Here is a 26,738-nt window from a genome sequence, read left to right on the forward strand (position 1 = left end):
AGGAGTTAACTGTTGGTGTGGAACTTTACGGCCTCTCCACTTCCTTCTTAGTCTTCTTTATCTTTACACTGGCCTCGGATCAGTCAATGCTTCAAAGAGAGGACTCTTTCAAATGCAGGACTATCACCCCACAGATAGAGAATTGTCCTCTCTAACGTAAGACATATGCATCATTCAGCTCGGACACTGAGGTCCAGCTCTGAGGGCCTTCTGGCTGTCCCCTCACTGTGAGAAATGAAGTTACAGGGAACCAGGCAGAGGGCCTTCTTGGTGGCGGCGCCTGCCCTGTGGAACGCCCTCCCATCAGCTGTCAAGGAAATAAACAACTATCTGACTTTTAGAAGGCAGGCCTGTTTAGGGAAGTTTTTTATGTTTGATGTTTTATCATGTTTTTAATATTCTGTTGGGAGCCTCCCAGAGTGCCTGGGGAAACCCAGCCAGATGGGCGGGGTATAAATAATAAATCATTATTATTACTATAGTATTTACTGAGCCCATTTTTATATTGCCTCTGTTCCATCGCGGAACTCAATGTGGTTCCACAGTGGGCTCTTATTCAGGCATTCATTAGACCCAGGCCTGCTTAGCTGCAGCGATGTTGCTGGGGCATATGCCTTCAGTTCAGACACCACCCTCTTTCTACTCTTCCAGTAACCTCACATTTTTCTATGGCAGTCACATTTTTCTATAGCAGTGGCATTCAGACTGTGCTCCAGGGAACCCTAGAATCTATTGGAAGCTTCTCAGGGGTTCCTCAATAAAAAGAGTAGTACAGGTGTACTGAAAGACACCTTGCCCACCAGCGCTGTTAGTTCATGAGGGCCAGTGATGAGACCCAGCAGGTCTGATCAAGGCTATACATGAGCTGAAGGTGCCTCTTACATCATGAAACAGGCTCTCCCGCTGGGGTTCCATGGCAGATGTTCAGTGGTCCCTTGCCAAATGGGCCAATGTATGGGGTTCTTGGAAGTAAGAAAACCATTAACTTCCAAGGAATCTGGGGAGCTGCAATTTGTTACGGGTGCTGGGAACTGCAGCTTTTCAAGGGCTAAACAACAATTTCCATGGTTCTTTGGGAGAAGCCACATGCTTTAAATGTACTGTGTAGATGTGACTTACCTCAGTGCTGTCTACACAAAATTGGAGCTCCAGCTGCTTTTGGACTGCTGTTCCCATCATCCCTGACCACTGGTCCTGCTAACAAGGGCCTTCTCAGTAGTGGCACCCTCCCTGTGGAGCGCCCTCCCTTCAGATGTCCAAGAGATAAAGAATTACCCAACTTTTAGAATACATCTGAAGGCAGCCCTGGATTAGGAGGCTTGCTGTTTTTATTATATTTTTAGATATGCTGTAAGCTGCCCAGAGTGGCTGGGGAAACCCGGCCAGATGGGCAGGCGAAGAGGAAGAAGAAGTCCAAAAAGAGCCAGAGGCCCAAGTTTGGGAAACCCTGGTTTATATGACTGACAGTGGCTCTCCAGGACTCTCCAGGATTTCCAACAGAAGTCTTTTTAGCCCTACCTGAAGAGGCCAACAATTGAACCTGGGCCATTTTGAATGCAAAACACATGCTCTGCTACCAACCTTCCATAACGGTTGGATCAATTGCTTCATGAACACAATATCCCCAATAGGATCGGTGCCATAAGAAGGCCCCATGTGTCACATGTTCCCATTAGTGTCATATATACATAAACACATGTACACATTCCACAGCCATTAATCCTAATCCTAAAATACCTCATTATGAAAGATAGACCCTTGACCTTTGGTAGTAACTAGTGTTTCCTAATTTTTGGGAGGAGGGCAGGATGGACAGCTTTTAAGTAAAAAAGAGAGAGAGAGCTCAGCAAGCATTTAAATGGTTTGTTCGTTACTGGCTTTTAATTTTGATTGTGTTAGACAGTAATTGTATGTTAAACAAATATCGGCGGTTTTAAAACACACTTTGCAGGAAGACGCGATTTATATAATAGATCATTTCATTATGTGGCTGTTGGTTCTGCAGTAATTTGTTTTCAACAATTAATCTTTGATTGCTAAATAATAACTATTTTAACAAGTCCATAGAATGCGGAGCAGAGCCCTCATTTTCTAAACTTTGGTTACCTCAAACTTTTCAGTTGTATTTTGCCAACTTACTGTTTGTCATTTGCACAGCCATATTCTAGTAAGCAGCACCATAGGATTGGACCATTAGTTTATCTGGCTTAGTATTGTACACTGACTCTCCAGGGTTCAGACAAGAGTCTTTCCTACTCCTACTATGAAATGCCAAGGACTGAACCTGAGATCTCCTTGCATGTGCTTCCAACCATACAAATAGTGAACTTTTTATGTCTTTTCACTGGCACTCGGATACATGAAAGTACACGAATCCATGTCCAGCCTTTTCATGTGTAAAGGTAAAGGGTACCCCTGACCACTAGGTCCACTCGTGGACGACTCTGGAGTTGCGGCGCTCATCCCACTCTATAGGCCGAGGGAGCCGGCATTTGTCCGCAGACAGCTTCCGGGTCATGTGGCCAGCATGACTAAGCTGCTTCTGGTGAACCAGAACAGTGCACAGAAACGCCGTTTACCTTCCTGCCAGAGCGGTACCTATTTATCTACTTGCACTGACGTGCTTTCGAACTGCTAGGTTGGCAGGAGCTGGGACCGAGCAACGGGAGCTCACCCCGTCACGGGGATTTGAACCACCAACCTTCTGATCAGCAAGCCCTAGGCTCTGTGGTTTAGACCACCGTGCTTGCTCAGACATAAATGCCACAGATTTTCTCTTGGCCTTGCTCTCAAGTAAGCATGCATAGGATAACTATGTTAAGCATTGCACTGTCACATTGCTACTGCTAAAAATTACGTCAAACAGCAATTTACAGTACACTGGAAAAAATATGAAACTAAAATAATAAATTAAAATCCGATTAAATGCTCCCCACTTCAAATGCGCTAGGACTGTGTATAAAAGGATAGGCTATATCATAGCAACGGCCTGTATAGTCTAGTGCAGGGGTGAGGAAACTGTGACTCTTGGGATGCTGTTACACTCCAGAACTCATCAGGTCTAGAGAGTAAGGCAAATGGTCAGATAACATAGGAATCTTAGTCCACAGCAACAGCAGGAGGGTTACAGGTTTCCCACCCATGGCCAAGTACCAGCTTTCTACCATGGCTGACAGATGGCATGCTTGGAACATAATACGAGCCTGATGGATCAAGCCAATGGTCCGTCTAGTTCAGCATCCTATTTCATCAGAAACCTGAAAGCTGGAGATGTGCACAATTGCACTCTGCACATCTGTGTTTCCCAGCAATTGGTACTATGAAGGTTCCTGCCTGGTGTTAATAGTCAAGGAGTTCCCTCGATCAATTTCTTACAAATGTAGAATGGGTATTGTATGGCACCTTTAAGAGTGCCACTTCCATTTTTTATCCCATTCTGTAGCTGATAAAGGCTCCCAGAGCAGCTTCCAAATATCAATGATGACAGTATTTGACCATTTGGGCTAAAAGAGTGCTTCTTAGGCAATCTGACTCAGCTGTGATTTCTCCTGTAGCATCCCAATGAACATTTGTGGTTGGGTGAAACACAGAACCCTGAAGTCCCCTGAACCCCAGGCAAAGGTCCTAATGAGTAGACCTCATCGAGATCCTGTGTATGAATAATCCACCCTTTCCAAAAGCCACAGTAGTACAACAGGAATGAGTTTTGTGTTAGTAAATGGCCTCGGGGGATCGGGCTAAATCTCCTGGCACTGATTAGCACCTACCCTTTCACTGAGTGTCGAAAGTGCTCAGCACCTTCTGGATGCGGGCCACTGTGTTTAATCAATTCCATTTCATCGTAGCAGAGGGACTCTGAAGCACAGTGCATTTCTAAGGGATTACTGCACATCTTGGGTAGTTAGTCACTTTCCTTTTGGCTTCCTGCCTCCTCGATCCACCTGACACATGCCATAATCAGCCAGAAATGCACCGCCTGTCATTCTTTATTGCAGAGGTAATGGATGAAATTCAGCAAAACAGAGGAAACTTGTGTTGAAATTGAGTTTTGGCCCCTCAAAGCCTCCTGATTAATTGTAATTTCCAAATAAAACATCTTGAGCAACTTTCTGCTACGTTCTATTACAAAGATGTGTCAAGCGAAACTTGGACGTTCTTGCCAACACTGTATAGCCCATTGGAGCCCGGCCAGAGGTACTGAGAAGCTGTTTCAATGCCTGGATTACTTGTTACAATTTCCCCCGAGGCACCTAAACTATGGCTGATATACAGACGACATTGCTGGTTCTACCACATTGAATTCCCCCCTCCATTGGACAGTGTGATAGAGTCCTGTTATCAATCAGCCCGGGCTTCAGAAGACTAGAGGCAGATCCCCAAGTGGCTGGGTATTTAGGAAACACGGACAATTTAGAAGTTGCTGAAATTTTATTGTCAAAACTTTTCAGAGTAATCCTTCCTAAACCAGAACATTTTCCTGTTAAGAAATGAGTTATTGGAACTACCCTAGGAAACCTAGGAATGTGGTTTCTAAGAAGAAGCAGGCAATGTGTCTCTTCCAAGAGACAAGGAGGAATCATAGTTGTACTCTAAGCATCTCCCAGCTGATTTAATCTATCTCTCTAACCGATTAAAAGGGCAAATTGACATATGTCTTGTCCAGTCTGCTCTCATGGCTGCTGATCGCTGATAACTCAAAGTTGTTTGGAGAGAGGGTTCTTAAGGCATGCTAGGGTTGCATATTTGGGGGAGGGGGAGGGGAAAGGCACACTTTAATAATAATAATAATAATATTCACATCTCTCAACTCCCCAAAACAATGTGGATAATGTTGCAGCAAAAGCTGACAGACAGCATATAGCACTTTGGGAAAGTTTACATCACATCATTTATATTATATCAGCCAGCTTGAGGCCAGAATGATATTACTCCCGTGTTGCAGACTGAAGGTGAGTGGTGTTAGGAAGGTGAGAGACAGTAGCTTCTGTATGGCCACCTCATTAGTTAATTGTTAACATTTGAATCCAGGACTGCCATGCTCATGATTTTAAAGGTAAGTGACATGTAATGTTGGAGGTCCATGACTGACTTCTTGACTTTTAAGACTTTTAAGCAGGGGGTGGGGTAATAATTTGTTTGGAGTGGAGGCATACCTAGGCTCCCTTGCACCCTTGGCAAGGAGCTGTATTGGTGCCTCTGAAGCCAGGAGAGGCCACAGACCAGAAACTCAAAAGGTTTGCTTCCTTGTACGCTCCACCAGTGACTTCCTCCGTGGCCACTGGGGTTGGGTCTGCTCTGCTCCGCTTCCCCTCCTCTTTCAGTCCATCCATCTATCTGCCTTCCTGCCCCCTCCCTTCGCTCACTGCTTTTCCCCTCCCTCCCTCCCTCCCTCCCTCCCTCCCTTCCTTCCTTCCTCCTTCCTTCCTCCTTCCTTCCTTCCTTCTGCTTCCTCCTGCAGCTCTCACCTGTTCTCTCCATCTTTCTTTCCTCCAAGCTCCCCTGGGCACTCCACTCACACTTCTAATAGCCAACTGGGAAGCTGGCCCCACAGGGCTGCTGCCATGGCCAATGCTAGTGACACCCAGATTCCTCTGCCAAGGCACCCAAAGGAGCCTGCATGCCTGGCCTGGCCTGGCCTCCTAGAGGCCCCAGGGAGCATGTAGATGAGCATCTCTAAGCCAGAGTGAAGAGGTGTGATTTTTACTGGGGGGGGGGCAGGCCTGCACCTTTGTTGGAGACCAACCTTCCCAATCCCAAGGTACACCCCTGGTTTGGAGCAGTGTGCATGTATGTGGGGCGAGAGGAAGGATATAAGGCTGTGGAATCTATAAATTACCATAGACGTCTCTAGTCAATCATGGTGGGGAAAAAGATGCTGGACTAGAGAGGTCTTTGGTCTAAGCCAGCAGGGCTCTTCTTACTTTCTAATGAACTCTGTTCAGGGCAATAATGTGGGGGCAGCTTTGTAGGCCAGCATTTCAAGAAGTAGAAAAACACATAGATTCCCCCATGTTACATTTTTAGATAGAAACCACTCCTGCAACTTACAAATGTAAACTGGGAAGCCACCTTGGGTAAGGTGGCAAGTGGCAAGACGACCACCACACCCATAGTTCTCCCATTCATGGTGGCCAGGGAGAAGATTGGAGGGAGGGCAGTAAGTTCAGTGCACCAACCAGGATCTGGTGTGCTCCCCATGCCAGTGATCCCAAGCCTGACTCAGCCCTACTCCTGCTTTCCCTTGCAATGCCCCATTTGGGGTTTTCCCACTGGTAACTGCTGGCAAAGGTCTCGTCAGGAGCCAGCCCACCCACATGATTGGCACATAGAAGTGGGAGGTCAGTGTCAACAAAATGATGCTTCCATTGCTCCGGCAGCATCAGCCAGCAAGGTGCTGGCTTAACTGGGAGACCTGGGCATTCCAACTGCAACAACCCCAGTCAGGCGTAAGGAGAAGTTGGATTGTTGTGCCCAGTAACCTTATTTTGCAAAGAATATTTCACAGCAAGCTTTCAGATTTTCACTGGTGTGTGAACAGAGTTAAACTGCCCGCTTAATAGGAAGCATAACTACATACAAAAATGTTTATGGTAGCTTTATCACTCCACGCAGATGAAAAGAATCTCTAATTTTTAATGCTGGATATCTAAATATAGTTATTGCAATAAGTCACAAAATGACCCTACATTCCAAATCCAAACTCCAGAATGTGCTTAGATCCAAACTTCACAAATGAATCCTCCCTCTTATCCTGATATAGTTCCTAAGTGAGTATATATGTGGGCGGATATTGGCAATTGAAAGAAGATTTGCTCAGGGTGTGTCAGCAAGAGAATAAACGATCTGTGGTGTGTCAGTGAATGACTAAGACAGCGAATGAAACAGATTATGCACACTGGAGCCAAAGAGATATTGTGAGTGTGTGTGAGAAAAGGCTTGATATATCCAATATCCTGGTCCTACACACATTGGATATTATCCAGAAAAGGGCACAATGAGTGCATATGGCATGTTCTCAGGCTTCTTTTCCAGTTTGCAGTTCACAAATCAGCAAATTGCATTTTTTATCTTTTAAAATGTGGAGCAATTCTGGACATTATAAAGAAGTGGGAAATGCAGTTTGTAGGGGCTTCTGCATCTGTTTTTGTGCTTCAGAAGGAATGTCCAAGAGGCAACTCATGCATCTCTTTCAGGGAGAGATACCTGGGTTATACCAGCATCCTTGGCCTGGTGCCCTCTGGATGCTTTGAACTACAGCTCCCATCATCCCTGATCATTGGCTGTGCTGGCTGGGGCTGATGTCAGTTGTAGTGCAAAACACCAGTAGGTTGGGGGGGGGGGAGGCTGGCAATTCCAATGCCTACTGCCCATATACATCTCATTATGGCAGAGAATTGTACATTCATTCATGTACAAATCTGCTCTAAGCAGTGTATTTTAAAACAATTTGATAAGCCATTTGAGGACAAGTTCTGCATTTATACCAGGCTCATGCAGCAGGGCTGGTACCTTAAGCATTAATGGTTACACAACACTGCCCCTTGCAGACAATTGCAGTGCCTGGAAACAGGTTGTGCGTTCATAGCTGTGACCAAAGGGGGAACAACCAGTGGGAGGAGCTGAGATAGAAGAAATGCCACGATATATTTGCAGCAGGAAAGGCAGATGCCTTCATCTGTCCCAGCTGCAACAAAGCATGTCTCTCCTGCCACAGCAGGCGCTGTAACCATCCAACCGCTTGACTCCACCCTCAAAGGTGCACTCCTCCATTGCATCCAAAACAGACAGATGCCAACAACAGTGTTTCATAAAATGCTGATTGTACAGGAAGCCGCACACACACCCCAACACTAAAGTGAATCCGACAGTTCTTGCTCATGTCAGAATCCCAAGTGCGCATCAGAGCCCGTCATGTGCATGTTTGAGCAATTGGCCAAAGGAGCAGAGTGAAAGGGCAAAAAGTACTGCACTCAGAAGGAGTAAGCTAAGCAATGGGCACACATGTCAGATGTATGTGTAAGGGTGTAATAAGGGTCAGGAACTATGTTTGTGAAGCTATCATGAAACCTGGAAGGTGAAACCATAAAGGTTTAGGAATAAATCATGCATTGGTGGGCTTCTACAACAGAAATACAACGGACCTCCAGAATGAATTAAGTTCTTAACCCAAGGTACCACTGTAAATGGAAAGAGGTTGTGTGTGTGTCTGTGTGTGTGTGTGTGTGTGTGTGTGTGTGAGAGAGAGAGAGAGAGAGAGAGAGAGAGAGAGATGATAGATAGATAGATGATAGATAGATAGATGATAGATGATAGACAGATAGACAGACAGACAGACAGATAGATAATAGATAGATAGATTTGCCTCCTGCTCTTATATAATCTGTAGTAGGGGAATGCCAATTCCTCATTGGGGTACCACATAAATCCTATATCTTTGTCAAACGCCTTTAGGACTTTCTGCAAATGTGACCATAATACAGCCCTGTGGCTTTGCTGCCCAGAAATGAACCCCTGGGGTGAAAGTGCAGAGGTAACAGCCTACAAAGAACTCTACTGGATTGCAATTTGTGGAGTTTGGATGCTCTTCTACGTTGTTGAAGGATATCAGGAATATTGGAAGACGAACTTCGGAAAGCAAGATTCCAGCCAGAATGGAAAAGAACAAGCCATTCCTCATCGGGACAATCGCACTGCACTCCATCAAGTAGAATTACACTGCTTCCTGTCGCCCAACATTTTGCCTAATGCAACCTGGGCTGCTACCCAGGAAATGCTAGCCCCAGAAGCAACTGAAGTCAAATATTCTGCATTGTGTTTGAGATACGTAATCCACTTGCTTAAAATCAGGATAAGTCCGTAGAAATAAAGCATTTCAGATTATTAATGAGCCAATGCATGTTTTTATTTAAGAAAGGCTCAACAATTTTGGGGTCTCCCTAAAAGAAGCTCAACAACTTTTGGGGTGTCCTGGTTTTGACTTTTTGAAATATGGCAACTCTAGTATCAAATCAAGTAGCAGTTGTTGGGTCTTGCTGGATGAAATGCTGGATGTTTGATTTATGGTAGCACACAACCCTGGATCTTATACTTACCGGTAATTATGAATAATAATAGTAGTAGTAGTAGTAGTAGTAGTAATATGTATACCCCGCCCCTCTTGATGGGTTTCGCCAGCCACTCTGGGTGGCTTACAGCGTATAAAAAAAATTGTAAAAACATCAAACATTAAACATTTCCAGATGCAGGGCTGTTTAGCCCCTCAATGCATAGGTGCCAACTCCCCGGGGCCCTGAGTGCCTGAGCACCCACAAAATTCCCCATGAAGGGGCCAGGCACCCACAAATTTTGGAGCCAGGGCCATGCAAGCTGCATGGCACCCATGGCACTGGGCACCCATGGTCATGGGGACAAATTGGTCTCCTGTATGAAACTGTATATTTGTGAATTTTACTGGTCTACCCTGCTAAAGAAGAGCAAACCTCATGTCTGCTGCCATCACAAGGATATATAGATGATTCTCTTGTGCTGATATACAAACCCTTGAACAACTTGGGTCTGGGATACCTTAAGGACTGCCGGAGCCCTTATTTCCCAACTCAAGTCACTGAGATAATCTAGAGGACTGCTGTTAGTTGTCCCCTGTGTTACAGAGGCCTGACTGGTCTGAAGTAGACATCAGATATTTAATGTTGATGGTCCCCTGCTGTGGAATACCTGTCCAGCAGAGATTTAGCAGGCATCCTCCCTATCAATTATTTTTGAAGACCTTTTAAGATTGACAGACCTATGCAGCTGTTAAAAAACCTTTTTTATTAGCCAGTCATTTTAATGATTATTTCGTACTGCTTTGAATGGGACTTCAAATATCCCATCCTGATATTTTATGAGTTGACAGTCAGCCTCTCTCTCTCTCTCTCTCTCTCTCTCTCTCTCTCTCTCTCTCTGTGTGTGTGTGTGTGTGTGTGTACACACATACACACAAAAACAAGCAGAAAGAGGAACCTATGAATAAGCCTTTGCAGGACAAGGAGAAACACATTTTACAGAAATGCAATTTATTGTAACCCAGAACCCTTTGGCATGTGGTACACTTCCATGGTTGCTTTTAATATCCCCCTTGCATATTGAGGCAGGTTTGCTGTTTGGTAAAAATCATACTTGCCTGTCAAGACACACCACAGCACACTTTTGAATGTTTCATTTTATTCCATGCATGCTTGAGGAACTAAGAAGCCAGGATCCAGTGTTCAAACGTATTGTGACAACTACCTATTTTATTATTGTACTTCTTGGGGGAGGAGAGTGGAGTGATCTTTTGCCACGGCACCAACATCAGAGTTAGATCAAACAAAATAAAGGAATTTAGAAAGAAGAAAGAAAGAGAACAAATCCAACAAGCAAGCAACCAAACCTCCACATCTTTAAAGGAGCTGATTTCGTAAGACGCAATTCTGGGGAAAATATGAGAGCTAAAACAGCACATTTATTTAGCTTTAATTTTTGTGCTGTCATACTTCAGTGCTGGAGCCCTGATTTAGAACACATGCCATTTTCCTTTGATGTTTTGAGCTGCTTTTTTAAACAATGGCAAGAAAGATAGAAAGGAATTAAACTGCAACCCAAATCATAAAACTGGGCTTTTGTGCTCTTAATTTACATAAGGCTATTTTGGTTTTGGAAAGGCATTTGAGTCCCCAGAGCCTCGGAAAAGAAAAAGAAACCATTTCCATCAAACCATTATTTCTGGGGGTGCAATGAGGCTGTTATGTAAGGTCAGTTCCTCCCCACCCCCTCCAATTGGTATTTAGTTTTCTTCTGGCCTTTCTTCCCCAACTCCTGCTGCCCACCTCCCTTTGTCAGCCCAACCCATTTCTCTGTAGGGGGTGTGTAAGGGGGGGGGGGAGTTCTTTCCTTATTCGCCTTTCCAACCCTACATTTTCATTATTAAAGTCTTCATTTGTTTTGCAGTTCATTCTTGAGAGCCCTGATGAATCTTATGGGAGTTTTGATTGTTCCTCTCTTGAGGTTTCAGAATATATATATATATGCATGAAGCCACTCAGTTAATTTCTGCACAGTCACAGTGATCTGGATACTACCTTGCACCAGACCCTCACAGGTGGCAAAAGGAAACCAGTTAATGGGACATTTATATTCTGTGAACACTGTACTCAGAATTCTGAGTTTTTTTAAAAAGCCATTTAAAATGAGCAAAAGAAAAGGGGATCAGAGGCAGTTTTAGGGTACTGCCATAGGGGGCGCCACAGCAACGATGTAGAACAGAGTGTGAGAGGCACAGGGGCAGCACCAATTTTTAGTGTTGCACAGGGCAGAGGCAGAGCTAGCTGCTCTGACACCCGGAGCAGTGCACATGCTGTGCACCCGGAGGAGGCGCGAGCATCTAGGGGGCGGGGGTGATGTCACCCCCCCCCAGGGATGACACCCAGGTCGGACCACATCCACCGCACCCTCCTTCCTCCGCCAGTGACTCTGAAATCCGAGAGCCCAAAGTCAGCTACTGAGGGGATTTCTTTACAATCAGCAAATTCAACTGAGGATACTTTGCTTGAGATTTATTTTCCTGAAATGTGTTCCATCTGCAAACAGCACGCACATAGCCTCCAACATTTCTCCAACGGAAACAGGGACATCTTATTCCCTACCCTCCAACATTTCCCCAAAGAAAATATAGGCGTCCCAAGGAAAAGTGGGACATTCTGGGATCAAGTCAGAAACTGGGACGGCTTCTTTAAAACTGGGACTGTCCCTGGAGAATAGAGACACTTAGGAGGCCTGCATGCTAGGCACTGAGAAAAGTCGAAAATAGCCTTCTGGTGCAGTATGATCAATGGGAAGGCCGGTTCCTGCTTAAACTGGCTCATACTGAAGCCAGTTTTAATCACGGAGTTATTGACATGTGTTCGGTACAAGACAAATTGCAAGCAAAGATGAACTGGAGTTTCCTAAAGACAAAGTAAATCAACAAGCCTATGCTAATACATTAAACAAAGGCTTTTTACAGAAGGTCAAATCAGGGACTGAATATATGAACCCACTTTTTTTTCAGTATTCACTTAGACCTTGAATAAAGAAGGAAGGTTGACATGCTAGCTTTTTGTGCTTAGGTTACACATTAGTGTGTTCCAAGGCCATACTTGAAAGTCCCTATTTATAGCACTTCATTTCCTGATTTATAGTCCAAAATATTGTCAGAAAGGCACAAAAAGCCAGAATAATTTGCCGCAAGGGGAACATTTCTTTTCTGGTCCCTCTCAACCCAGAAATAACAACAAAATTTGCCCTAGTTGGCTTTCTACGACCACACTTTTCTGTTTTGTTTCTTTGATCACTGGTGTTACCTTCAGGCCACTGGCATTATTATAAGTGTTTGGAATTGGAATGTGAAGGACTCACAGTACACCCCTCAGTTTGTGCAATGTAATTTAATTTTGCACTAGGACTGTATACACACAGCACTTTTAAAGCATATTCAAAGCACACTATTTCCCTCAAAGGATTCTGGGCACTGCTGTTTGCTATGAATTATTGGAAACTCTAACTCTGTGAGGGGTAAACTACAGGGCCCATAATTCTCTGAGGGAAAGACAGTGCTTCAAATATGCTGTAAAGTTACAGTGCACACACAGGCTAGGACTCCAAGCTCCTAGTTCTCATCAATGGGGATGAGGGCTGGTCTATGCATTGCACTTGTGAGGCTGTCGCCACAGCTTTGTCCTGCTGTGACACCATTCTTTGCTTCATCGGGGGGTAAGGAACCTGTGGCCCTCCATACAGGGATGGCCCAAAACATTTTGGCACCTGGGACGAACCACAAAATGGCAGCCCCACCCCGTCAGGGAAGAAAGGGTTAGTGAAGATCTACATCAGGAGCAAGGGGGTGAATACAGATCTACACTGGGAACAGGATGCATGTGGCGCTGTGGTCTAAACCACTGAGCCTCTTGGGCTTGCTGATCAGAAGGTTGGTGGTTCAAATCCCTGCGATTGGGTGAACTCCCATTGCTCTGTCCCAGCTCCTGCCAACCTAGCAGTTCGAAAATATGCTAGTGCAAGTAGATAAATAGGTACCACTGTGGTGGGAAGGTAAATGGCATTTCCGTGCACTCTGGATTCCATCACAGTGTTCCGTTGTGCCAGAAGTGGTTTAGTCATTCTGGCCACATGACCCAGAAAGCTGTCTGTGGACAAACGACGGCTCCCTCGGCCTGAAAGCAAGATGAGCGCTGCAACCCCATAGTCGCCTTTGACTGGACTTAACTGACTAGGGGCATTTACCTTTACCTTTACACTGGGAACAAGTAGGGAGTGAAGATCTACATTGTGATTGGGAGCGTGGGGGTTAAATCAAAGGCCGCAACAGGGGAGGAGGAAGGGGTCTGCTCTGAATCATGCCGGGTGGCTGCAGAGCTCCACCCGTACTTTACTCATAATAGCTTGAAAAATAATTCAATACACAGAATGTGCTGTTTGCTTAAAAACAACAACAACTTGGGCATTTGCTTGAGATGAAGAGAAATGCATTCGTGGACTAATGAAGGAAGGATCCCAAATACTGAAACTAGTTTTTTTTATAAAAAAAATGTGTGTGTGTGTGTGTGTGTGTGTGTGTGTGTCAGTTGGGGAGTGTAGAAAAGGTGCAGACCATGAAACAAATGGCCTTTAATTGCTTGATGGGGTTAAAACACCACAGCAGACTTTTTAGAGACTCCTTAACTTGTCTGTCCCTACCAGGATGGCCTCTCTGTCAGATTAAATGTTATTGCCTCTCTGGCTTTCCCTGTGCTCAGCTTTTGAAGTCCATGGCCAAGGGGCCAGGGAGAGAATATTGCCTCAGATAAGAGGTGTTTGCTTTTTAAAATACTTGAGGTAACAATCCGTGGAGCCCTTAACTGTCCAGCAGGGACCTATGAGCGCCAGCTAATGTCTCCTGGTTCCCTGTTGGTTTCAGGGCTACTCTCCATAAATAAATAAATACCATCGCTATTTACTTGCTGATCTCGTGTATAAAGATCCATTCAAATTATGTCACAGACTTGCTATAGTTTACTTTTAAAGAATGCTTCTCCACTGCCCTGCATCTAAAGATTCCAGGGCGTTTTACCAAAGCGTGGTTAAACCACTTCACGCAACTCATCTTAAATACAATTTTAAAACAGAACGAAAGGTAAACGTAACAAAATGCAAGAAAGCAAATGACCAAATAAAAACCCTAAAGCGGAAGTGCAGATCAGGTCAAAGTTCCAAAAGTAATTCCAAAAGCCTGTGCAAATAAGAAGATATTTGCCTTGTGCCAAACAACAACAACAAAACAAACTTTCTAAATATTAGGGGCATCAAACATTCCTTGTAAGTCGGACTTGGATAGCAAGGGGGTGAAATTCTGATAAATAAAGACCTAATCTGAGAAAATCTCAAAAATTCTTAGGAATAAAGTCCTGAGACTGCAGTGTGATATAGAGGTTATAGTGCTGGACTAAGACATGGCAGACAAAGTCCCACTCAGCCATGAAGTTCACTGGGTGACCTTGGACAACTCACTAACTATTAGGGAAGTCTGCTTTGCAGGCTTGTTAGGAAGATAATAAGGAGCAGTGTACACACCCACCTGAGCTCCTTAGAGGAAAATTGGGATATGATGCAATAATAATTACAGTGCTACCTCAGGTTAAGAACTTGAAAATTCATTTTATCATGCCATACTGTAAACATTAAGGGCTCCAATAATTGGGCTCAGCAGCAAGTAGATATCCAATCTCACATTGACTGATGCGCCTTCTAAATAAATGCTTCAAGGGCATCTTTTGTTAAACTACTGCTAATTGTCATTCCACTTTGCCCCATGGTGCCAAATGTTTTCTTTGAGATAACAGAGAAGAAGCAAGAGTCAAGTTCTAGAAAGTCACTAAGTCCGGCCTTTCTGGGAAAGGCAGACGCTCCCCTTACCCCTCTCTCCCCATGAAAAAAGTCACCCAGCACTTTGTTTGACACTTTACTGTTTACTATCTTTGAGATAGTTCCCATTTAATGGTTCAATTACTGCACCGGGTGATAAGGCAGTATCAAGAACTTTAGGCACAACATTTTTCTCCCCAAGCATTTTATGATAAAGCAAATACAAAGGGCACAAACCAGCTAAGGTTAAGTGTTTTCTGTTTTTGTTTTCTCATCCCACCGGTTTCTGTGGGAGACACTTAAGCACATGCTTAAGCTACTCCTTTAAATCAACGGGGTTTAAAACTGCTTTGTTTGAGCTGGATCACAGTGAAAATATTTTGCATACAGTTCTTTATTCAAGACAGAGAAGAAGGTATATGTTATTTTTCTATTATTATTAAAATTACAAGATGCACGCAGAGAAAAAACTTTAAAGTATAGAAATATGATGATGATGATGATATATTATTTATACCCCACCCATCTGCCTGGGTTTCCTCAGACATTCAGGGAGGCTCCCAACAGAATATTAATAAATATGAACTAAGGACGAACATATCATTTTTTCATTGATGCAATGGCGAATGCACATCTGGTCTTGCACAGCAGTAAGGAGGTTGAAGTATTGGATCTCGGTCACTCACCAGCTCACAGGATTTATTATTATTTTTTAACATTAATTTTTTATTGATTTTCAACAAGAATACATTCATATACATTTGTTATACAAATAAGTCTCATATAGAACCTTAGCTCTGCCGAGCTTCAGACTTCCCTCCACCCCTTCAGTAAGTATCATATATTTTCATTATATTGCGTATTTTCTTCGTTTATCTAATTAGCCATATGCTGTTGAAGTTAATCAAACCCTGCCAGTGTCTTAAAGATTTACAATTGTCTCTTATATACACCAAATATTTACTCCAATTTTCATAAAACTTCTGATCTTCCTGATCTTGTAGTCTCCCTGATAGTCTAGCCAGTTCCACATAGTTTATCAATTTAACCTGCCAATCCGTAATAGTTGGTATTACATCTGTCTTCCAATTCTGGGCCAACAGAGTCCTTGCTTTCCAACTAATCCCAATAGAAAGGCTTCAGGTTTTTTTTGGAAAAGTATACTTATTTTTTTTTTAAGTTCATTGTAAATTAGTTCCCAAAAGACCTTCACCTTCCCACATCTCCACCATAGCTCACAGGATTTTTTTGAGGGCAAAAATGAGGAGTTGTCATATATTCTGCCCTGAGTTTCTTGGAGTATGGCTGGGATATAAATGCAATATATAGAGATGGTGGTTGGTTGGTTGGTTGGTTGGTTGGTTGGATGAAGGAATAGAAGGACATTTTGAGTGCAATCCTATGGTCCCTAAGAGGGCCTCCTGGGAGACATAGGATACTGTGGAGCTTTCCTTCCTCAGAGAGGACGTGGCAGCTCCTCTGCCATGAACTCTCGCCACCTTGACCTCCATGGGATTGCTCCTCCCATTATTATTGTTTCTTATTTACAAATATGTACAATCCCCAGTCAGAAGATCCTCAAACCAGAGAACCGCAAATCAAAGCAAGAACAGTAACACAATGACATAACATGAAAATAAAAACTCATCAACAGAAGTCAACATAGCACCACAGGTAACTAAATCTACTCAGGGTTAAAATGTCTGCCTGAAAACAAACAAACAACTGTATAGCACAAGAATTTGGTTTAACTTAATGTGTAGAGATGAAACTGTAATGCAGAAATACAGAACATACCAACCATATGCTCTCTGTTGCCCATAGACCATGGGTAGGAAAACTAAGGCCCGGGGGCCGGATTCGGCCCAATCGCCTTCTAAATCCGGCCCGCGGATGGTCTGGGAATCAGTGTGTTTTTACATGAGTAGAATGTGTGGTTTTATTTAAAATGCATCTCTGAGTTATCTGTGGGGCATAGGAATTCGTTCATCCCCCCCCAAAAAAATATATAGTCCGGCCTCCCACAAGGTCTGAGGGACAGTGGACCGCCCCCTATGAAAAAGTTTGCTAACCCCCGCCATAGACCAACCCCATATGTGGAGTCCTTGCATAAGCAGACCCTTCCTTTCAGAGGATGAAGTTTTGCATGTCCAATGGAAAGCACAGGTATCATTTTTCTGTCCATTAAAGTGAATGGGTGGAGGAGCTCTATGTATGCCTGAGAGCACCTACCCCCTGGCATATCCTGCTGGATGGGAAGCCATTGGGCGTTATCATGGCAATCTTTTAATATTTCACTGTTGATATGGCTCTCCTCCTCTTTTTCTCCTTTATCTTTTTATACAATGAATATTCATAATGCATTGTGAGCCATGCTGATATTACAGGTTGTCTTATTAAAAATTTAATAACATTTTAGCAGTGGAAAGGAAATGCTGAAATTATTGAGCGGGGCTATAATATGGCAAAGGGGAATATCTGGATCTTGAGCTGCACCAAACATTTCCATTGATATCAACAACTGCTGCGTATGAAGATCAAAGACAGTATATATGGTATTAATCTGGGGCCTTTGGGAGACCCTTTATGGGGTGTGTGTGTGTGTGTGTATGTGTGTGTGTGATGGCCTTTCTTTCTTTCTTTCTTTCTTTCTTTCTGTATAGCAATATCCAACTGAGTCAATTATTTACTTAGTCAAGGCAGAAACACAGAGTGAGCGCCCCACAACAATTGTGCTAATGTAGTAAAGGTAAAGGGACCCCTGACCGTTAAGTCCAGTTGTGAACAACTCTGGGTTGCAGCGCTCATCTCATTTTACTGGCCAAGGGAGCCGGCATACAGCTTTCGGATCATGTGGCCAGCATGACTAAACCACTTCTGGCGAACCAGAGTAGCGCATGGAGACGCCGTTTAACTTCCTGCCGGAGTGGTACCTATTTATCTACTTGCACTTTGACATGCTTTCAAACTGCTAGGTTGGCAGGAGCAGGGACTGAACAACGGGAGCTCACCCCGTCATGGGAATTCAAACCGCTGACCTTCTGATTGGCAAGCCCTAGGTTCTGTGGTTTAGACCACAGCACCACCCGTGTCCATGCTAATGTTGTTGGGCCATTAACTGGACCTTTGCTTCAAACGGCCTCAGTCCTTTATACCTGAAGGAGCATCTCCACCCCCATTGTTCAGCCCGGAGACTGAGATCCAGCGCCGAGGGCCTTCTGGTGGTTCCCTCATTGCGAGAAGTGAGGTTACAGAGAACCAGACAGAGGGCCTTCTCGGTAGTGGCGCCCACCCTGTGGAACACCCTCCCTTTAGATGTGAAGGAAATAAGCAGCTATCCTATCTTTAAAAGACATCTGAAGGCAGCCCTGTTTAGGGAAGTTTTTAATGTTTAATGCTGTATGTTTTTAACATTTGATTGGGAGCCGCCCAGAGTGGCTGGGGAAACTCAGCCAGATGGGTGGGGTATAAATAATAAATTATTATTATTATAAACCCTTAGCAGTGAGTCTCCCCAAAGAGCAAAGCCTATCCCTACTATTATTTCTGACTGCCAGACTCAAAAACAAAAACAAACCAGGCCAAATGAACACCCCACCAACAAAACCTTTGTGGTGCTACAATAGCCAGAATGTTGCTTATGCCCACGTCATGGGATGCAGGTAGCCATTGCTAATATCAGACACTACCGCCTGCCGACTCGTGCGTTGACTTTGCACCTTGCTAACTGCTGCAAAATGGTTACGTGAGCATATCAGGCAAAATTTTGGCACCACCTAGAATAATTTCCTTGGGGGAGAGACAGAGACTTTAAAAAATGCGTACGTACATTTAGCTGTCAGTTTGTACCCGCCTAGAGGAGGGTCGTGGCCTTCCACGGCATCAAAGCCAGCCGATACTAAGACAAAGTCGGGCTCGAACTCAGAGGCGATGGGCATAATCACAGTCCTGAAGACAAAGAATAGGCAAATGGTTATGAACAAGAGGCTTCATTTAAAACGCACTGATTAGCATGATACCATAATTAGCTGCCATCTAGCTCATCTCCCTCGAAGTTTACTTCCATGTTCATTTTCTCTCTCTCTCTCTCTCTCTCTCTTTCCCTACTTTCTGCGGATTTTTAATATTATTATTATAAAAAGACCCCCATAATTTGCAGGTACATGCAAGAGCTTCTAACGTTACACCCACATCTGGGCCTGTTTTATCCTCCTGCCTATAAAGGCTGACTCTTCGAGGGAAGTGACTAATGGATTACAATGAGAACTCTGAAGTCTCAGTGGAAACCTGCATTGCTCCAGTGAGTGAGAACTTGGTGTAAATTTGAACTATAAATTTCTTTGGGGGGAAATGTTTGCTTTTTAAACTTATCCCCATCCTCTTAACATTTTAAAATGTTTGTCAAGATGGGGGGGGGAGCGGGTAACTCTTGTAGAAAGGGTGGGGACACATACAAATTCCCTTAATCAAATTCAGGCCCCGCTGTCAGGCATTTTCTGAGGTCATGCCTGGTAGGAATTTGGCTACCACAAATCAGGAAAAGCACCCCCTGCTGGTTTCAGGAAGAAACTTCGAGGCTTTTCGATTCTCCACTTATTAACTCCTTCTTACCCAGTGTTTTATATCAGCCTCTTTGTTTTGGGCCGGCCCTACAAGGGTTAGGTGAAGCAGTTCACTTTGGGCAGTGGAATTAAGGGGAAACTGATTTCTGAATGGGGAGACAAGCCAATTTTTAAAGTGCTGGCCATAGCAAAGGGGAAGAGGTGTCCTTTGGCAGCAAAACGCCTTAGGTTGGCAAGAATTTGGAATCAGTTTGTCAGTGTCAAGGCGAAGGCCTGTCTAAACCAGAAATCTTCACCTTGGTATTACAAGAGTCTAGCCCTCAGTGACTTGAAAATTCAATGACATATTTAGTAATTCAGCAGGGTGGTCACTTACAAGTCACCCAAAAAAGAGGGATGCCTCAACAGCAACAAAAAAGGACACATATTTGCAGAAAATGTGCATATGTTGATTCATGTATAAATGCAAATTTTTACATAATTACTATTCTCCAAATGGAAATACTCTAAAAGGTCGCACTATAGTGGAAACACTGTGGCCAAGCAGCCTGTAAGACTCAGTCTGCTATAACTGTTGATGGGCTGCCTCAAGGCTCTGGCTCTCCATTCCCAGGACTTGGACCAGACAGCCCTTCAAACAGAGGACTGTCAGTAACATACTTCAATTAGAGGATTGTCCTATGCAGGGGCGTATGAAGGGGTGGTGCGGGGGTTGCGGTCCACCCCAGGTATCATCCTTCAGGGGGATGGCAAAATAGCTCACCGCGGGGGTGGCACTTACCGCAGGGCCTGGCTTGCAGTGTGCCCGAGCCACGCGTCTCTCCTGGGAGTGACACGATGGCTCGGGGCCCAGCGTTGCCCAAAATGGCAGCGTGGGGATTGTGTCTATCAGGTGGACTCTGTGGGCAGCTTGCTGTGCCGCCCCCCTGGGCAGATTGCTGCGCTGCCCCCTGAGCGGATCGCCACACCATGCCCCCGTGGGTGGCTCGCCCCGTCCCTGTGGGTGGCTCGCCCCACCCCTGCTGCTCTGGGTCCTGGAGCAGCTAGCTATGCCCCAGGTCCTATGCAAATTAGGATATATGACAAATTCAGATTGCACCTGCATGGAACTGACTGCAGAACGCCAGCTCCACAGCCTAAGAAGCCACATAGGACAGGACTGTCTGAATCCAAGATCTTCTGGTGGCACTAATGACGCAGAGAAGTAGCCCTTTTCACGTTGCGAACGGGATCAGTTCCGGAGGCCCCTTCGCAACGTGAAAAGCCTGCAACCTGAAGCGCGGAACCTGAACAGGTGCGTGGCATGATTTGGCACTTCTGCACATGTGCAAAGCGTGATTTAGCGCTACTTCGCATGCGGTGAAACCCGGAAGCAACCCTTTCTGCAGGACGCAACCTGAAAAAGGGTAACATGAAGCAAACGTAACATGATGTATAACTGTATTGTGGACAGCAGGTGCAAGGGCAATGTGATAATACTCAAGGTAGCACATCAGAAAGTCATGTCCACAAATTAAATGAGTAAAACTGATTTATGCAGGGTCATCTTTGGAACTTCCTTTTGCAAAATGTTTGTCCCCCACCCCACTCTTGTGGTTTCCAAATGGACCATGAAAACTTTAAAAATAAATAAATGATCAAGACTTAACTGCATTTTAATTTGATGATGTTGTTCTAATGAATTATTTTTATTTATTGTACTATTTTAATGCTGGTTCTTATTTCACCCTATTTTGCTTGGCCTTAAAAGAGGTGGGAGATAAAATAATCATAAATGGAAATCATTTATGCAAATGACCATTTATGCAAATGCCAGTTTCCCTCTTCTGCTAGGCATCTTCTTTGAAACATATAAACCAAAGACTGTAGTTCATTCTTCTAACAAGCCAAGGTATTAACTTTCCCCACTCCATAAAACAGGGTTGGGGAACCTGTCGCTCTCCAAAAATTGCTCACATCAGCCCCAGCTAGCACAGCTATTGATAAAGGACAATAGGAGTTGTAGTCCAATGATGTCTGAAGGACCATAAGTTCCCCATCCGTGCCATAGAGTTGCATAGGCCTTCTGGAACACTTTCCTCCTTTCCAAGGAAAGCAGCTCTTCATGTATTCCAAACTTCTTGCTCAACAACATGTTCTTGGGAGTCTGGAGAGATTCGCAAAAGAAACTTTCCCCTGAGTCCTAATACATTCAGTCTGGTGCATTCTGCTGCCTGTAAAGAAGTCACAGGATGGTTTCCAGCCATTGTTAAACCATCTAGCACGCGATCCTTGCTTCTAACACTATGAATGTCAGATGCAAGTCATTCAGGCAGCGAGAGAGGGTTATAAACAAAAACCCAACAACCTTGGAACTTCCCTCACCGCTCTGAATTACTCTCATTTATCTTGCATGGGTTTTACAGCACATGGAGCAGAGATGCTTGTGAACTGAAAATCGGGGTGATGCTGCCCCAATTTCAGTGAACATGCATAGAGGGGGCCACAGCCATGAGGAGGAGATAGGTCCTATCCTGGCTCCCACCCCTCCCTTGGCCAGGTTCCTGGTTGCTCATCTGCTGTCTCCACCAGTCTATGAATGCTGTTGTTTAATGCCAAATCAGTATGCAATAAGATTTCACTCATCCGTGATTTGATTTTGGATGAGGGTGTTGATCTGGTGTGTATTACTGAGACCTGGGTGGGCAAATTGGGAGGAAATAATCTGACCCAGCTGTGCTTGGTACAGATACTTGGTACAGGCTGCAGAGATGGAGGGGGATTTGCTGCGGTTCATCTCCTTCACCTGGAAGCCCCTCTGTTTTGAAGCTGGCTGCCAAGGCCTGCACTTGGTGCCGGGCCAAGTAAACTAGGCTTGTTGCTGGTGTACCATCCAACCTGCTTCCCAGCAGCTTCTTTGACTGAGTTGGCTGGCCTCAGGTCCGGTATTGGGGAAAACCAGAATGAAAACGACTTCAACATCTGTGTTGAGGACTTCATTGCCTCCATGGGGCTGTCTCAAGTTGTCATCGCCCTGACACACAGGTCAAGGCTTGGTGTTTGCTCTAGATGGAGGAAGGAGTGACCTGTAAATGGGAAGGCTAGATGAGGGGCAAAAAACTGGCCTTGACCCCAGCAAAACTGAGGTGGTGTGCCAAGGTGTTGTTGGTCAATTGACTGCTTTGAATGGGGTCACACTCCTCCTTAAGGAGCAGGTTCGTTGCCTGGGGGTGCTCCTGGATCCATCTTGGTCACTAGACTACCAGGTGACCTCAGTGGCTAGGAGTGCTTTTACCAGCTTCAACTATGGCTATTTCTGGATGGGGTTAACCTGACCACTGTCATCCATGTGCTGGTAGCCTTCAGATAGGATTACAGTAATGTGCTGTATGTGGGGCTGCCCCTGAGGTTGATCCTGTAACTGCAGCTAGTGCAGAATGCCAGGACTTGACTGCTCACTGGACCAGAAGATCATCATCGTATTATGGTGCTGTCGAAACATTTGTGCTGGCTATCAATTAGCTACTGAACTAAGTTCAAGGTGCTGGTGCTGGTCTACAGAGCCCTGTACAGCTTGGGGCCAGGATACTTAAAGCAGCATCTTGCCCTTTATATACCCAACTGATTACTGTGCTCTGCAGGATGTCATCTCATAAAGAGGTCCCTTCTGCACAATGTTGGAAATGGGTCTTCAGTGCTTATCTCCCTTCTTGTGTTTCTCACTATTGATAATTTGGTGTCAGCTTCTTGCGAAAGAAGCATGTCTTTTGTTTACATAACTCCATAAAGCAGCATGTACATGAATAATCTACATATTAATTTCAGTAGAAGAATAATCCACAATATATGACTTCAGTTTGGAAAATGGGGGGTGGTATAATTGGGGGGGGGTACTGAATAACAGTTTATGCCTGATGGACCAAAGCAAATTAGCCAAACCTGTAATTAAAGTTTTGACAATCTGAATAATGCATATCTGTTTAAAAGGGGAAAGACAATGGGATGATCTGATCATGCATTTTAGTTTGGCATTGAGATACACATTTTTCAGAACAGAAGCAACTTAATGGTTATAGCACTGAATCCATTTCCATGGCAATAAGTTCACTTCAAAAATTATTCTCTCTTATAGTTCATGTCTTCTAACTTAATATTATTTTACTCCAACAGCACTCACAAAACTAGTATACCAGCTTGCTATATTAGACAGCCTATTCTGCAAAATTACTTCCAGCGTTAACCAAAAGAAATGTAACTTGGCTGGACAAAAACAATATTGTTTAAGCTTAAGATCTCTTCTTCTCCATACCATAGATGCTGAAATCTTGCCTTTGGGATATTTGAGTTGCCCGCACACCTTATCAGAGCTCACCAATCTCAAAGACAGAGTTGAAATGAGTTTCTAAAAGTATCTTTGGTTGTTCATTTGACCGCCTGGTTTTTAATCATTCTCACTGCAGAGCCAGTCTTTCCCATTGCTCAATAATCTTTCAACTGGAAAGAATTTGAAAGTTGCGTCATGGATTGATTCCTTTTACGAATCAATGTTTTGTGGCTGTCCTTTTTCTTCTGGAAAAGGCTAAGTAGAAAAATGAAGAAGCTGAAAATAATGACATGGAAATTTCTTTCCATTTATAAAGGAATCTCTCTGATCTAAGTCAGGAAGATGTTGACATTAGAGATGGCAGCAGCATCCAGTACTGTTGGCCCTCCCGAGTCTCAGCAGAGCTGTGAACTTCTCACTGAAACGATGACACATTTTTCCCAAGACAAAAACATTAAATTGGTACATTCTTTTCAAAACATCTATTTAAAAGGGCCAGCAGGACTTTAGACACTAGTTAAGAACAGACCACAGACAATGTGAATTTCATAATACTCCAAGTGCCAGTAGAGCTGATGTGCTGAATTCGTCAGGGTATTATAAAGAGATACAGCAGTGGTTCCAGACTTCAGTCTTTCAGGAACTCTGGGATAACTCTAGACATTATATGTGTCTTTTTAGTATAACTGAAACTTGCTTTCATTAAGAGCTTTGTGACAAAATTAATTAATTAATCATCAAGGTAATGCCTGAAATGAAAGTTCAAATTGTATGTGTGCAAAGATTTGTATGTACAACCAGGACCTTGCAGTATCCTAAATGAATACACAAACAAACAAATAAACATAAGAGACTCTTTTAGATCTTAGAGGGAGTTCTGGACAGAACTGCAGCCTTAGCTTCCGAAGCTGCCTACCTTCTGACTGGCTGAGCATCCTCAATATTACAAGTTAGTTATGATCTTGATTCAAAGATCACAGGGTGATTCACAACATAAAAATACAAAATGAGAACACAAAATACACAACATATAGTTGACTAAAGTAATTTGGAGGCTTGATTCAGCTTCATGTGCTCTGCTTATATTGTGTGTGTTTACTCTGGACAGCTCCTGCTTATATAGAAAATTCCCTTGTCATTGATAGGAAGCTCCAGGACATTTCACTGTTGGTAAAGGAACATTCCTCATGCTTGTGAGACATCACAGTAGGGCAAAGAGAACCACCCTAAAGAATTGCCTGGGCCAGGAACAATGTAATATGTAGGCCAGCCCTTTGTCCCAGAAGTTCCTCCAAAGCTAGAACACCTGATGTCCAAGAGACCTTTTCTATGTGGAAATATAAAACAGGGTGCTTTTGCACAAATAATACAATGTCAAGATTTTGCACAGCATCAGAGATGGTTCAAAACATTCTGGAATCCAAGGCAGAAACATCCAAAATGGTTCTTCCAATGATGATAAACCTTATCCACACAAAAAGCTCTCCCTATATAAAGGGGCAGTGGCATCCATGACAGATGGCCACCCAACCTCTGCTTAGAAACCTCCAATGAAGGACTGTCTACCACCTTCCATGGGAGCCTGTTCCACTGTCAAAACAGCTCTTATTGTCAGAAAGTTCTTTCTCATGTTTAGTTAGAATCTTTATTGTAACTTGAAGCCATTCCATGTGACAGCCCTTTAGATATTTGAAGATGGCTGTCACAGCTCCTCTCAGTCTCCTCTTATCCAGGCTAAACATACCCAGCTCTCTCAACCGTTCCTCATAAGGGTTGGTTTCTAGATCCTTGATAATCTTGGTTGCCCTCCTCTGCGCATGTTCCAGCTTGCCCACATCCCTCTTAAATTGTTGCTCTATTGTTGCTCCCATGCTGTGCACCTGGTCCTTTAGGGGCACATTTACCCTATTCAGGACCAGGGAATCCCCCCACCTGTCCACCCCCTTTCCTCCAGAAAGGTGTCCTCCTGTCTTTTGGGGATTCACCCTCAATCCGCTGACCACCATCCAAAGAACGCTTTGGATAATCTGGAGAGGAGATTTCAGAACAGCCCTAACAATGTCAGTGAATGTTCCGCAGCGCTTGCGTGATTTTAGTCTTTGTATCCTTTACTTCACTCTTCTCTTGTGTGCAATCATTTAATTTATAAGGAATCTGTGGTGCCTGTTTTAATCTTGATTACAGATTGTTTTTTGGGGGGAGGTGAGTTTTTTACTAGGTGCGTATATAATATAAGAAAGGAAAAAAGAAAGGAAGAAATTATTCCTTCCCAATTGTCATATAAAATATGCAAGCAATATCCTATTAGGTTTTATTTCATATTTGGTTCTGAATCTTACTTTCCCTAACTCCCCCTTTGATTTTCATGCTCCCCCCCACCTTCTGCTTGCTTTCATCCTTGCTCTTACTATGAAATCACATCCATATGATTTAAATTAGAACAGTTCAGTTTCACAGGAACAAAGCTGCAACTAGGAGCATGATGTGCCGTAGAAGATGGCTCCCCTTAATGGTAGTTTTGACCTTGTTAACAAGTACGTGTGCGTCTTCACACGGAAAGCCAAATAAAGAAAGACGTGTGCTAGGGCCAGTTCTGCTTCTATTAGCTATTTTGCCTTTGAGCCACATTAGCTACCATTTGTTTTCTGAGAGGTTCCCCCTTATTCCCTTTTTGCTCTTTCATGCTCATTGCGATCAGGAAAGCAAAAATTATAATAAATACTTTTCTTTTATCTCCTCTGTCCCCCCCCCCCGCGCGCACACCTCTAGTAATCTTTGAGAGTTCAGTCTATGAATGATTTTCTTTTTTAATCCCAATCTGCTAACGCTGAATGAATTCCAGAATGGAAAAAGACTAATGCTACATTTACGCCATACATTGAAAGCACATTTCGAGTACACACACCCCGCAAAGAATCCTGGGAACTGTTGTTTGTGGATGGTGCTGGAAATTATAGCTC

The 26,738-nt window shown here is 43.9% G+C and overlaps 1 protein-coding gene across 5 annotated transcripts in view; it reads right to left on the reverse strand.

Annotated features, from left to right (window-relative positions):
- Positions 1-26,738, reverse strand: part of HDAC9 (histone deacetylase 9) — a 484,232-nt gene that overhangs the window by 38,543 nt on the left and 418,951 nt on the right. For all 5 annotated transcript variants that reach the window (XM_082193889.1, XM_082193888.1, XM_082193887.1 and 2 more), the window contains one exon: positions 18,743-18,861. In XM_082193889.1, the coding sequence (XP_082050015.1) occupies positions 18,743-18,861 (119 nt within the window). The remainder of the gene's footprint in view (positions 1-18,742; positions 18,862-26,738) is intronic.

Source organism: Podarcis vaucheri, assembly GCF_965113315.1.
Source record: "Podarcis vaucheri genome assembly, chromosome: 12".
NCBI classification, from domain to species: domain Eukaryota; kingdom Metazoa; phylum Chordata; class Lepidosauria; order Squamata; family Lacertidae; genus Podarcis; species Podarcis vaucheri.